This window comes from Coregonus lavaretus, assembly GCF_964263955.1.
Source record: "Coregonus lavaretus genome assembly, chromosome: 39".
Taxonomy (NCBI): domain Eukaryota; kingdom Metazoa; phylum Chordata; class Actinopteri; order Salmoniformes; family Salmonidae; genus Coregonus; species Coregonus lavaretus.
Window position 1 is genome coordinate 25253996 of NC_140026.1, and position 15281 is coordinate 25269276.

The following is a 15281-nucleotide window of genomic DNA, read 5'->3' on the forward strand; positions in this document are numbered from 1 at the left end:
ATCAGACCTCCAGTCATTCCAGTTTTCATAATCAGTCACAAAGCCAAATAAACAGAACATTTATACAGGCCCCATTCCCCTCATCTACCACTTATTCACTAACTATTGGAGTGTAACTGTACTGTAATTCATCTGTTTAGTCTGTGTTTAGTCCCTATGGTTCACTCACTGGAACAGGTCCAACTTCCAACATGAGAAGTGCATGCTAGTGGTGCATGAATAATCACTGTTACACAATCATATAGTCACACACACACACTTGTGAGTTAGGGTTTGATTCTAAACAGACCGGCATGTGTTTGGGTCAGCTCGCTGTGTGTGTGTCCCCTCTGTATAAGGAAGAGCGTTGTGGACCTACCCAATGTCCAATACATGGCATAGCTGCATGTGTGTGTTTACAGTCTGTGTGTGTTGATACACAAAGGAGCTCTGAGCATGAATGAGTTGCATGTGTGTGTGTGTATTTGCATGCACAGGGGTTTTCCTCAGAAAGCTCCCTCTCTTTATCTCTTCTCTATTGTAGGAGGTGAAAGTAGACATCACTCTCACACAAACTTGTGTTATGTGTCACTCACTTCCTCATCAGACTAGACAGACAGTCTCATTTGACATAGTCATATCGAGAGCAACATAGCTTGACCGACTTTCCTCTTTTCCCCATAAGCTCCCACAAATAAAGCACTTTGGTTTAGTTGAAGTCATCTAAACTAAGTGTGGGGAATTTTTTTCAAAAATGGGTGAATTTATTATATTTTAGCAAACTAGTAAAAGTGTTGTTTTTGGCATCTCAATTTTTCCCTGACCTGCCTTGATGATAGGCTGGTACTGGCTAAAATGCAAATTCTTGTCAGATTATTAAAAAAACATTTTTTATTTAACTAGATTACAGCCCCCCTTTAAATCAAACAAAGTTTTACAGGATTTAAGTAGATGTTTTGCCAAGTTGTCGGTCAGTCAAACAAATCCACTGACACCCTGGCTGAAACTTCATTCCCAATGCAATGACTGCTACTGTATTTTGATACCACACTGCCATCGAGTGGCAGAAAGTGAAACATGCAGTATGAAACATGTATTGACTGACTGCGTAGTTTCTAGGCTGTTCTATCCTGTGTGTGTCTGATATGTTTGCGTAAAGTCATCATAGTAATAATTTGGTGTTTGTATGTGATGCCTGGGCAGTGGTGTGTAGTTAAATTATACTGATGTCATTGTGTGTGTGTGTGTGCAGGTTCTTCTGTCCTCCCCCGTGTGTGTACCTGATGGGCTCTGGCTGGAAGAAAAAGAAGGACCAAATGGAGAGAGACGGCTGCTCGGAGCAGGAGTCTCAGCCCTGTGCCTTCATAGGGATAGGAAACTCTGACCAGGAGATGCAGCAACTCAACCTAGAGGGAAAGGTAGGGTACACACACACTTCTTTCCTTCACTTTTACCCCCCTCCCCCCTCTATCTCTCTCTCTCTCTCTCTCTCTCTCTCTCTCTCTCTCTCTCTCTCTCTCTCTCTCTCTCTCTGTCTCTCTCTCTCTCTCTCTCGCTCTCTCTCTCTCTCTCTCTCTCTCTCTCTCTCTCTCTGTCTCTCTCTCTCTCTCTCTCTCTCTCTCTCTCTCTCTCTCTCTCTGTCTCTGTCTCTGTCTCTGTCTCTCTCTGTCTCTCTCTCTCTCTCTCTCTCTCTCTCTTATTCAAACACGCTCACACACCACACACACACTACACTCTTACTCTTTCTGTTTCTCACCTTCTGTCTATAATTATTTAATAATAATAATAAATAATAACTCTGTCACACACGCACACTCGTATACACATGCTCAAAACAGTACTCGTATACACATGCTCAAAACAGTACTCGTATACACATGCTCAAAACAGTGACTCACACTATCTGACAACCATTGCTCAATAACCCTCTCACACACACACACTCGCACACCAAAGCAATGACTAACTGGTACCTGCCATTCCTAAATGAGCCCATCTTTCTCCCTCCTCTCGATCCCTCCCCCTCAGAACTATTGCACAGCCAAAACCTTGTACATATCAGACTCCGACAAGAGAAAGCACTTCATGCTGTCCGTTAAGATGTTTTACGGCAACAGCACAGACATCGGCGTCTTCCTCAGCAAGAGAATCAAAGTCATCTCCAAGCCCTCCAAAAAGAAGCAGTCACTGAAGAACGCAGATCGTGAGTCACACACAACACACAGGCGGACGCACACACACACACTACACTCTACACACCAGATCTGTGTTCAAATACTATTTAGGGTATTTCAAGTATTTTCAAAGACATTTCTTTGGAAACACATGTAGTTGAATATTGGAATGTATTTGGAAATACACTTTTGCCATTTATTTGAAAGTAATCAAATACACAGACAAGTGTATTTTCAAGTACAAATATTGAAGTACTCCCATGCATTTGAACCCAGGTCTGTTTGGAATTTGAAATAGTGCATTTAGAAATAAGTATTTGAAAATATACTGAACAAAAATATAAACACAACCATTTCAAAGATTTTACTGACTTACAGTTCATATAAGGAAATCAGTCAACTGAAATAAATGTGTTAGGCCCTAATCTATGGATTTAAAATGACTGGGCAGGGGTGCAGCAATGGTTGGGCCTGGGAGGGCATAGGCCCACCCACTTGGCAGCCAGGCCCACCCACTGGCGAGGCAGGCCCAGCCAATCAGAATGATATTTTCCCCACAAAAGGGCTTTATTACAGACCCCCCCCCAGACGATCCCACAGGTGAAGAAGCCGGATGTGGAGGTCCTGGGCTGGCGTGGTTACACATGGTCTGTGGTTGTGAGGCCAGTTGGACGTACTGCCAAATTCTCTAAAATGACGTTGGAGACAGCTTATGGTAGAGAAATGAATATGACATTTTCTGGCAACAGCTCTGGTGGACATTTCAGCAGTCAGCTTGCCAATTGCACGCTCCCTCAAAACTTGAGACATCTGTGGCATTGTGTTGTGTGACAAAACTGCACATTTTAATGTGTCCCAGCACAAGGTGCACCTGTGTAATGATCATGCTGTTTAATCAGCTAATTGATATGCCACACCTGTCAGGTGGATGGGTTATATTGGCAAAGGAGAAATGCTCACTAACAGGGACGTAAACAAATTTGTGCACAAAATCTGAGAGAAATCAGCTTTTTATGCATATGAGAAATTTCTGGGGAAATTTTTTTTCCAGCTCATGAAACATGGGACCAACACTTTACATGTTGCGTTTATATTTTTGTTCAGTGTAGTTTTAAATAGCCGGTGTAGTGTATTAAGATTATGACTTTGCTAATGTTTTCAAGTGGAACCTGAGAGGATGTTTATTTAGTTTCAGAGGGAGCCGTTTTAGCGTGACGCCCCATAGAAGACAGGGAGTGTGTGTTGTAGACAGGGGATTGGACATTAGAGGGAGCCACCCATATTTTGGAGAATATTATAAGTACTGGGTTTGAACAAAGAACATTAGAGCAGACATTGTAATTTGGAAAACACTGCTCTCCGGATGCTCTAGACATCTGTAAACTTATGCTGAAATCTTGTGATATGAATAAAACTTAGGATCAAAGCTCAGTATAAGCGGACTCCTTTGTTACAGCATAATTAGCAACATTGACTCGATACTACACCGGCTATTTATAGGAAACTATTAGAAAATACTTTCAAATATAATTCGGGAAACATTATTTGAAAATACTCATACTAAGTATTTAAATAACAAATAAATCAAATACGCAGGTATGCTATACAAACACAGTCTACATGTCAATACCACTCATAAGGCCCTGGCATCCTCCCCTCCTTCAGGTAAACATTGATCTAACATGACTCGGTTAGTGAAAGATGTATATTGGAAGCCTTAATTTCACCTATCCTATCGTTGTACATCAAGGAAGGGAGGAAGGACGGAGGCATCTTTTGAAGTATTCTAAACAATGCTGATCTCTACCCTTCACAATGCCATTATTGCTCTTCAACCAAGTTTCTCTGTTTCCCAGTCTCGTCACTAGAGGGTGCTACAGCAACAAAAAAAACAGATGACAACTGAGGCATGAAAATGACCCAATGTTCAATATTGCCAAATACCTGTAGTGTTTGTTTTGTGGCTGTTTTCTACCCTCTTATCACCCAGTAATTTCATCTTGTGGTGATGGGGACATGTTCTGGGGTTGTTACGTTTTAGTGTGGTCTCTTTATCTCTCTCTCTGTGTGTCTCTCCTACTGCAGTGTGTATTGCATCGGGGACCAAGGTGGCCCTGTTCAACCGGTTGCGGTCCCAGACGGTCAGCACGCGCTACCTACACGTGGAGGGGGGCAACTTTCATGCCAGCTCCCAGCAATGGGGTGCCTTCTACATCCACCTGTGTGAGTCTCATACACACACGCAAGCACGCGCACAAACACACACTCGTACATGTATACAAAGACACGCATACAGTGGGGAAAAAAAGTATTTAGTCAGCCACCAATTGTGCATGTTCTCCCACTTAAAAAGATGAGAGAGGCCTGTAATTTTCTTCATAGGTACACGTCAACTATGACAGACAAAATTAGAAAATAAAATCCAGAAAATCACATTGTAGGATTTTTAATGAATTTATTTGCAAATTATGGTGGAAAATAAGTAGTTGGTCAATAACAAAAGTTTCTCAATACTTTGTTATATACCCTTTGTTGGCAATGACACAGGTCAAACGTTTTCTGTAAGTCTTCACAAGGTTTTCACACACTGTTGCTGGTATTTTGGCCCATTCCTCCATGCAGATCTCCTCTAGAGCAGTGATGTTTTGGGGCTGTCGCTGGGCAACACGGACTTTCAACTCCCTCCAAAGATTTTCTATGGGGTTGAGATCTGGAGACTGGCTAGGCCACTCCAGGACCTTGAAATGCTTCTTACGAAGCCACTCCTTCGTTGCCCGGGCGGTGTGTTTGGGATCATTGTCATGCTGAAAGACCCAGCCACGTTTCATCTTCAATGCCCTTGCTGATGGAAGGAGGTTTTCACTCAAAATCTCACGATACATGGCCCCATTCATTCTTTCCTTTACACGGATCAGTCGTCCTGGTCCCTTTGCAGAAAAACAGTCCCAAAGCATGATGTTTCCACCCCCATGCTTCACAGTAGGTATGGTCTATTTGTAAGTCGCTCTGGATAAGAGCGTCTGCTAAATGACGTAAATGTAAATGTAATGTAAATGTGTTCTTTGGATGCAACTCAGCATTCTTTGTCCTTCAAACACGACGAGTTGAGTTTTTACCAAAAAGTTATATTTTGGTTTCATCTGACCATATGACATTCTCCCAATCCTCTTCTGGATCATCCAAATGCACTCTAGCAAACTTCAGACGGGCCTGGACATGTACTGGCTTAAGCAGGGGGACACGTCTGGCACTGCAGGATTTGAGTCCCTGGCGGCGTAGTGTGTTACTGATGGTAGGCTTTGTTACTTTGGTCCCAGCTCTCTGCAGGTCATTCACTAGGTCCCCCTGTGTGGTTCTGGGATTTTTGCTCACCGTTCTTGTGATCATTTTGACCCCACGGGGTGAGATCTTGCGTGGAGCCCCAGATCGAGGGAGATTATCAGTGGTCTTGAATGTCTTCCATTTCCTAAAAATTGCTCCCACAGTTGATTTCTTCAAACCAAGCTGCTTACCTATTGCAGATTCAGTCTTCCCAGCCTGCTGCAGGTCTACAATTTTGTTTCTGGTGTCCTTTGACAGCTCTTTGGTCTTGGCCATAGTGGAGTTTGGAGTGTGACTGTTTGAGGTTGTGGACAGGTGTCTTTTATACTGATAACAAGTTCAAACAGGTGCCATTAATACAGGTAACGAGTGGAGGACAGAGGAGCCTCTTAAAGAAGTTACAGGTCTGTGAGAGCCAGAAATCTTGCTTGTTTGTAGGTGACCAAATACTTATTTTCCACCATAATTTGCAAATAAATTCATAAAAAATCCTACAATGTGATTTTCTGGATTTTTTTCCCTCAATTTGTCTGTCATAGTTGACGTGTACCTATGATGAAAATTACAGCCCTCTCTCATCTTTTTAAGTGGGAGAACTTGCACAATTGGTGGCTGACTAAATACTTTTTTTCCCCACTGTACAAGTGCACACACACAAACACACACACCTCTTGTATACTCACGTTTCTCACACACACTCAATTCTTAATTAATCCTATACACACACACACACACACACACACACTGACCAGACATACATTTACTGTAGCCTGAATTGAATGTTGTGTGACCGTATCTCATGTGTTGTGTTTCCCAGTGGATGACGAGGAGTCCGAAGGAGAGGAGTTCACTGTGAGAGACGGCTACATCCACTATGGACAGACGGTCAAACTGGTCTGCTCTGTCACCGGGATGGCCCTGCCACGACTGGTACTACCCACCACTTCTTTCTCCTTTCCTTTGGTTTCTCACCCCTCACCTCTTTCAATTCTTCTCACAGAACTCTTTTTTAATTTTAATTTTATTGTATATATTTTGTTTTTATGCATGTCAAACTGTCTCTTTCTGTCGTTATTACTGACACACACTCACATTGATGAAAGTTGCCAGTTGATGTCTTGATGTGATTTGTACACTGCTGCTCCGACAACTAAACACCATCCTCTCTGTGTGGCTCAGATCATCCGTAAAGTGGACAAGCAGACGGCCCTGCTGGATGCAGACGACCCCGTCTCCCAGCTCCACAAGTGTGCCTTCTACCTGAAAGACACAGAGCGCATGTACCTGTGCCTTTCCCAAGAGAGGATTATCCAGTTTCAAGTGAGTGAGACTACCTCCCAATACAACTTCCAATTCAATTTAGTCGCAACATTCTACTCAAACTAGACACTACCATCCGCCATCATTTTCACATTGACCCCATACTTGCAGTTACCAATCAGAATGACCTTTTAGGAAAAGTCTACCTGGATGGTGACCATTAGTTAATTCCTACAATAATGCCTGATTTGCAATCTTCAAATTGAACATTGTTGATCAGATCCCAACTGAAAAAGGCGGACAAAGCTTGTCGGTGCTCTGTGCTGGTCCCCTTTGCTCAAATAGGTCACAGCCTTTGTTTTGCTAAGAGATTATTATTGCTTTATGATTCCATCTCAGGGAGATTACAGATTAGAGGGATCCTTATCCTCTAACTGAGTTAATATAACGTTAAGGTGACCCGTAGTAGGTCCCTCGCTTAGGTGTTATCTCTCAATCCAACTCTACATCAGAGATCGTCATAGAAACAACAACTAAACCAGGATACATCTTCGGTCATAACAAACACATCTATATTCATTTATCTATATCTGCATCTGACGATCAAGCGCTACTGGCTCCCTTTAACGTGTGTGTGTGTGTGTCTGCCTCCCCCAGGCCACTCCATGCCCAAAGGAACCAAACAAAGAGATGATCAACGACGGAGCGTCCTGGACAATCATCAGCACGGACAAGGCTGAGTACACCTTCTACGAGGGCATGGGCCCCGTCCACTCGCCTGTCACCCCCGTGCCTGTGGTCGAGAGTTTACAGGTTAGAAAGGGACATGCACGCACACACACACACATATGGACGGATGGACACACACACACACACACACACACGGATGCACACACACACACACACACTCCATTCCTATCATAAACAACTATTTGTTCCTCTCGCAGTGCTCCAAAAATATTTGTACACACATTCGTCATTTAGACCCTTCACGCCATTCCATCTCCATCTCTTTCTCCGCCAAGAAGACATAAACATTTAGACTTGTTGTATTTGTGTGTTTGTGTAGCTAAACGGTGGAGGGGATGTGGCCATGCTGGAATTGACCGGACAGAACTTCACTCCAAACCTGAGGGTCTGGTTCGGAGACGTCGAGGCAGAGACCATGTACAGGTACCGACACACCTCACTGCTCCTTTCAAGTCTGGGCTATCTCAATACTAGGGTTGCAAAATTCCGGTAACTTTCCCCAAATTTTCAGAAACACTTGAAGTCCAACTGAAACTGCTACTAACGATTAATGAGCTTTATCCATGAGATATATGTTTCTGAAAAAGGAACGAGGATGTCCCGATTCAGTCTGACCTCGTTAGTCATTAGAAGCTCTAAAAGACTACCACTTCGACAAACCAGGGGACAGCTTACATTGGCCAGCTTACATAATAATGCCATCTTACATTTGGTTTATCTTTGATCCAAGTCAAAGCAATGTTTTGGGCTAATTTGTACGAACTGAACAAAACTGAATTTAATTTAGGCTCAGATATTGGCAGTTTCAAAGTACACCCTTCACGCTATGCCAAACATCCCCAAAGGTACTTTTTCCTTTTCATGTAGAATTTTATAGATGAATTAGCCACCCAGTGTTAATGGCTGTCACCCATGAAGGTAGAGTCTTTAGAACAGGTGAAAGAGCTCTATGGTTACCCTGTGATAAACAGCAGGGGTCCTGTATAACTATCAGTGTGTCATTCATCCTGGTTGTTAAACGCTACTGGGAGAAGCTGTGAGTGAAATGTTGAGGTGGTTGTCAGCTGCAGGATGGTGTGTAAGTGGTCCTAATGTAGACTGAGAACGCCACGGTCCCTATTTGTGTGAGATGTGTGTATCATGGGAGGTTTTACAAGGCTGTTTTTGTACAAGATCTGAGGCGCAGCACAGACACCATGTAAGGCATGAGGGAATATATGGGCCTCTCATAGTGCTTGATGGATGCATGTTATCATTGGTATACTTAAGTCATTCAAATCCGTCCCGAAGGACCATGAAAGATAATACTCAACCGACATGTTAATTGTCAACTGACATGGGATCATTGCATTACCTACCTTTTGTTTGTCTTTGGTCTACACTGAGGTCAGCACAGAGTGAGAGAGTCAACCCAAATAGAATTGTCTAGAGAGCTGAAACCCTCTCTGACTCTCTTTCTCTCTCTACCTCCACCTGCAGGTGTGCGGAGAGCATGCTGTGCGTGGTGCCCGACATCTCGGCCTTCCGCGAGGGATGGCGCTGGGTGCGGCAGCCGGTGCAGGTGCCCGTCACGCTGGTGCGAAACGATGGCATCATCTACTCCACCACACTCACCTTCACCTACACGCCGGAGCCCGGGCCGCGGCCGCACTGCAACGCCGCCGGAGCCATCCTGCGGGCGGGCAGCGACCGCCTGCTAACGGCTAGCAGCAACAGCGCTAACAACAGCGACGCTAACAACACCTACGGCCCCAGCGCAGGAGTCACATCCTCTTCCACGGCCGCCACTGTGGTGTCCTAACACACACACACACACACACACACTTATACACACAATATGCCTCGAGAGCAAAACGTACCACATGGTAAAAAAAGACTATAAAGTAAACTGACTCTCTGACAGTGCTGCATATTGATTTTGGATACAAAAAAAGAAGCTGTAATGGAAAATTGGTCAGACAAAAGGGAGGAAGAGGAGGAATTCAAAGGAAGGAACGATGTCAAAAGTTGTCAACCAACGGAACTAAGAGAAACTGTGTGAACTCCTCGCCGCTACACTCTTGTGGTTTCTTAAGGGACATGCCTGCCTGGTTCTGGTGTTGGAGCTGTGGAATAAGGAGTTCCTATTGGCTCAGAGCACCAGCGTCTTTGACGGCAGTGAGAAAATCGATACCACAACAGCGATACAGTTGCCACGTATAAAACGTTAACAGAAAATTATAGTTTTTGTGCTTTTTTTCCTCCCTCTGATCATTTCTTTCCTCCTTTGTTTTTATGTGTTGCATTAGTTTGTGTATGTTTCTGTAAAGGGGGCGAGATGTATCGTTGTTGGAGGGAGAGCGAGGAATGGGCATAGAGGGACACAGATAAAAACGTGATGGTGATAACATAGTTTTTATGGACCAAGGATCTTGTATAAGCTTTAGTAAAGGTACTTTTTCTCCATACCTTTTTTGTATGAAATATATAGTACACTTTTGTTACCAAATAGTTTATATTCTCTTCCTCCTAGCTTTGGCCTTTTTGGGGAGGGGGGGGGGGGGGCAAATCCCGACCTGGCTTGTGTATTATAGCTAACCTTACTCCTTATCTCTGTCAAACGCCTGCTTTTTTCCCCCCGGTCTTTTGGACGGAACGTTACATTTTGGATACTTTGCTCTTTAAAAAAATGTACTGAAGTCTGGGGATTTCTTTTTGTTTTGTGTACCTAACCGAAGGTTAGGTTTGTGTTAGGAAGTAACCTCAGCGGGCCTAGTTTTGGATTCTCATTGGTTTTTATGAAGTCTTTAAAAAGAAAAGCTTTAAGCAATGCCTCTGCCTTGCCTGCAATACTCTCTGTGACCTACTAGCTACGTTTCCTTTGGAAAGTACATGTCTGTACATCACACATGGAGCCATGGCGAAGTCTGCAGAATTCTTCCATTTATTTAAAACGTAAAAAACTAGACTTCCACTACCAGTTACAAAATAGTTTGTCATTTCCACATGCATTTTATGATTCTAGTCATTAAATTGAAAAGGTAGCCTTAGAACTGTATATTATTACTGTGCACACAGTCAGAAAAAATCGTGTCATATATATCCAATGTTGAGATCATGCTGATCTATTGGTCGCCACAGAAGTATCTGAGGACGTCTTGAAATCTGTCAGTCAGTATACTGTCTTACCAGGCCTTGGTGTTTTCCTGTGTATAGTCCTTGTGGTATTTAAAACGTCCATTGTTTTCAGAAAACAGAAAAGACAGACACTTCCAATTCTATGTGGCCTTACCGCTAACTTAAATGTCAAAGAGAACTATTACCCTTCCAACGACCTGCCCTAACATTTACGTAACTTGAAAGAACCTGTGTGTTGTAAAAAACAGTCTGTCTTATCACCTCTCGTTATAGGAAGTTGTTTCATTGGACTACATTACCCAAAATGCCATCTTTGTGCCACTGCTACAAAACCACATTGTCATACATACGATCAGCCTTCTGGAGGATTTGTGGGCCTTTTTAAGAATAATATTAACTCTGTTCAGTGTACAAGTACAACACTTATATCAAATGTGTACTTTATTATCACGGTGCCCTGCTTTCTCCATTTTGGAATGGATACATTGTCTTGTGAGTGCTGTGAGCTCCTCTGTTTGGCCTCCTAAAAGCCTTGTAACTAACGTCCTGTTGTTTTTGACCTTACAAAACAATTACATGTACATTGTAAAACTCGCTTTCTGAAAGTAGCCACTCACCGGATGTATTTATGGTGATCAAGTCTCCTGTTAGAAGTAATAAGGCCTTCTAGATGTGTGTATATGTTATTGAATATGTGTATTTGGAAAAAACGTACAGCAATATTGTACAGGTCATGTCGTCGTGTCTCTTGGGGTTTGTCTGCCTGACCACTAGTTCACCAGCCTCTGTGTGTGTGTGTGTGTGTGTGTGTGTGTGTGTGTGTGTGTGTGTGTTCTGCTCCTCTGTATAGTCTAACAATGGATCAGTGAGTGAGACTCGCTCCTGCGTGGATGTGTACACCGTTCATGTTCCAAACAATCAATGCTCTTGTAAAGATGGACTTTGGAGATTGTTTGGGTCCCACGCCATCTTCCGACTTGATCCAAATATAAAACAAGTGATTCTTTCTCTCGTTGTTGGAAATAATATGTGGATGAACAAAAATAAAAAAGGCAATACTTTGATCATAGTATTACAGTGGAACTGTATACACTTCCGGGAAGAACTATGATGCTTTAACTTGAATGTCTGCTTATTAATTAAGAAGTATTGCTGGCCTATGTCATTCATGTACCCATTTAACAGTCATATCCCTTTAATAATAGGGAACAAAAAAAGTGCTCTATTTCCCCCAAAAAATACAAACTTAAGGGATGCTTTTCACCCTTCCCATTTAGATTTTTTTTGCCATTGATGTTAATGTAAACAGTGTAATATTGATATTATTTTTAAATTATTGGTATAAAGTTTCCCCCCTTGTCTTATTTTATGTCAAAGAAATAAGTGCATTATTGCCCTTGCTGCCTAGTTTGGCCTGGGAGTCGATTTACAAAAAGTCGGTCCAGCAACAGTTTTACATTTTTTATTAATTAAAGCATGGGTGTATCAACCTAAATTGAATAGTTTGTAGCATCAAACCAACATGAGCTTTGTCACTAATCACCTTAATATGGACTTTTCTACACAACAAAGGGAAATGCTACTGGCCTTTCTTAACCCTTTACTCTATTGTGATATGTCAATAAGGTGGTCACCAAATATGTTTAGGTTTGCTCAGTGTTTTCATTATGCCCGTTTCAGCTGGTAGAGGTGAGCTCTTAGATATCAAAGTAGTTTGGGAACGCCTCTCTAATGCCTAAGGCATGCTCCAGTCAGTCGCCTGTCTTTCTGCTTGTGTTATTATATATATTTTTACACGTTCTGTTGTCTCTCTGGGCTCTACCCTGCCTGCTCCTTCCGTTTGTCACTGATGCCTGAGTGAGTTTGGAAGGAGTGGCATTGCGATGCATCTCTTAAACAGTGGAAGGGAAGTGTGTATTCTCAAACATATCTCTTCGATTATCTTTGCTGGGTCATGTTCAGTAGGCAGGAAACTGAATAAAACGTTGCAAAACGTTTTGCTACGGTGTGCCCTAATGAACACGACACTGGTTGAACTGTTTACATGTACTCTATAGAACAGTGGAGGCATGGAGGATTGGAGCAGGAAGGTCCAGAGAGCAACTATATGGTCAAGAAGAGCATCAGTGCTCCCCTTCCTCAGGTTTCACTCAACAAGGGGAAGGAAGCTCTCCCCCCTACAGGGGTGGAATGTTGTTACATGGCTTTTTATTATCTGAGCAAACTTTTAGTAACATTGTAACAAAAGCTGACCCAGCAAAATACAAAATACTCTCAAACTTGCGTGAGGCTTTTTGAAATACTGTATACATACCGGTTTTCATTTTTCTGTCTGTCATATTGTTTGTTTTGTTCTTCCAAAAGCAGCTGTTGGTTTTGTTGTTGTAATGAGCTCTGAACAATGTATGTATGTATGTATCCTCTAATATGCCAAATGTCTTTTTATAACGTAGATTTCTCATGCACTGCTAAACGAAACAGGACAGAGCGAGAGGCAGCTTTAAACAAATGAAAAGGCGTGTTGGAGGAGCCTTTCTCTGTCGCACTCAGCCTTACATACTCCCCAAGACTATTGGCTGGCTGCACTATGGAGTGCTAACGCTTCTCTCTCTCTTTCTTTCTGTCTCTCCTCTGTCTGTGTATGTACATTTTGACTTTCTCTCTCATCCCTCTCTGTACGCTTGGCTTTGCTGCAGTCTGATTTCTTACCCATTCTTTCTTTTTCCTTTCTTTCATGTTCTCTTTTTCCCCTCACACGTTCTTTCACACACACTCTGTCTCCGTCTTACTCTCTCTCTCTCAGTGTAATGTTCTAGTAATGTTAAGCAGAGTGTCAGTCCGTCAGTGTGGTAGTATACTCAGTGCTTAAAGGGTTGCTGATGGTAGAAACCTGTGCAGTTTGTAACATTTTAGCAATAACGTGAAAACAAGGGGACAGTTTGTTTTAGTTTTTTGTACATATTGCAGTTCCAGTTCATGCTCAATTCCATATGTCAATAAAAAAAATGACTTGCAATATTGGCATAAAGAAATCAAGAAATAAAAAAGTGACATAGAAATATGTGTGAAATTTAATGTGTCGTTAACTATGTATTTTATGTTGGAGGACCTCAAGTATGCAAAAAAACATGGTAATATCCTCGTAAAGGGCTGACTTAAAGGGGCAGTTTGAACAATAACAAAGCCACTGGTTTGGTAAACATCTAAGGGATGGGGCTGGAGAAATTTAACTACTCTCATGGATGGATACAAGGACTGACCGTCCATGATATCGAAATTATAGTTTGAACCATGCTTTGCGGCCATACAGTGTTGTTTTCTTTTTTTAACTGTTGCATTGTTTACAAACAAAGGAGTAAAACAAGTTTATATTTTGGGTTCTGATGGGGTACGGGAGTTGAACTAAGCTAATGAGGCATCTAAAAGTTATAACCATTGATTCTTCAAAAATATATCATTGATTTAAATGTCAGAAAATGGATGTAGCAACTGCAGATTGCCCCTTTAAGCACAGCAAATAGTCAGTCTGTGAAGTAACACCACTCAACATTTGTTTGTACAACCTGTGCCTCTGAACCAGTTCAGAGGTGAGTGTTTATGCTTCTCATGAGCTTCGTCTCCGAGAACCACTGGCCCTTTCAGTGTAAGCAAGTGCAATCCATCGGCAGACTTCTCTACCTTCTTACTCAGGGATTTGAAAGGGCCCCACCAGACACCAGCAAGTAATGGAGCAGAGGTCTGCGTCCATACAGTACACATTCCTTGACAGTTTTGAAAAATCAATTCGGACAAAGTAACACTATATACTTTTAATATTCAATTTCCTTTTTCGGGTTATGTATTCCAATGCAAGTTAGATAGCAATTTACCTTAGAGAGCAATGATGAAACTAAACAATTAAAATTGACATAATGCTAAAAGAAAACAACAAGGAAAAAACAACAATTGGTTACATTTGCGCTGCAGTATATTTTACAACCCAAGTCAACAGAGACCAGGTGTGGTGTGATTGACAGGTAGTGCCGGGAAACATCCCTTTGAAGTAGGGGGACAAACAGGTGCACAGTCCCACACCACGATAAGGCAACGAGTCATGTAACCCACAGTACTACATGTGGTACAATGATGAAAACACACGCTGACTGGGTCAAGAACGAGAATACACGACTACGCTAATGACTTGTTTTAGAGCATGACACTATGCTAGAAGGCTAGGGATTTTATGCAGAGAGGAGCAGAACACACACAGGTTATGAAGTGCATCCAAGCGGTATTCCACTCCACATGCACATGGGGGCGATGGAGAGGTTATGTAAAGGATGACTGTGACGATTGTACACATCTTGGGGGTTTAAGGTGAAGGTCTGTGTGGAGGGACAGTACTGAATGCAAACCTCTTTGCCGTAGACATTAACTAGCCATGTTCTCTCACGGTCCCTGTAAAAGCAGCATATAGGGTTGTACAGTGCATTCGGAAAGTATTCAGACCCCTTTACTTTTTCCACATTTTGTTACGTTACAGCCTTATTCTAAAATTGATTTTTTTTTATTCCTCATCAATCTACACACAATACCCCATAATGACAAAGCAAAAACTGGTTTTTAGACATTTTTGCAAATGTATAAAAAAAAATAAAACAAATATCACATTTACATAAGTATTCAGACCCTTTATGCAGT

At 42.2% G+C, this 15281-nt stretch overlaps 1 protein-coding gene across 3 annotated transcripts in view; it reads left to right on the forward strand.

Annotated features, from left to right (window-relative positions):
- Nucleotides 1–13662, forward strand: part of LOC311113113 (recombining binding protein suppressor of hairless) — a 74815-nt gene extending 61153 nt beyond the window's left edge. The window contains exons 4-12 of one of the 3 annotated variants that reach the window (XM_084156256.1): nucleotides 1232–1397; nucleotides 2008–2182; nucleotides 4239–4376; nucleotides 6292–6404; nucleotides 6654–6794; nucleotides 7392–7547; nucleotides 7804–7907; nucleotides 8964–9276; nucleotides 11384–13662. In XM_084156256.1, coding sequence (XP_084012382.1) covers nucleotides 1232–1397; nucleotides 2008–2182; nucleotides 4239–4376; nucleotides 6292–6404; nucleotides 6654–6794; nucleotides 7392–7547; nucleotides 7804–7907; nucleotides 8964–9276; nucleotides 11384–11470 — 1393 coding nt within the window. In that variant the 3' untranslated portion in view covers nucleotides 11471–13662. Of the gene's footprint in view, nucleotides 1–1231; nucleotides 1398–2007; nucleotides 2183–4238; nucleotides 4377–6291; nucleotides 6405–6653; nucleotides 6795–7391; nucleotides 7548–7803; nucleotides 7908–8963 lie in introns of all 3 variants that reach the window. The other 2 variants (XM_084156257.1, XM_084156258.1) reach the window with 2 other exon arrangements.
- Nucleotides 13663–15281: the final 1619 nt, after the last annotated feature.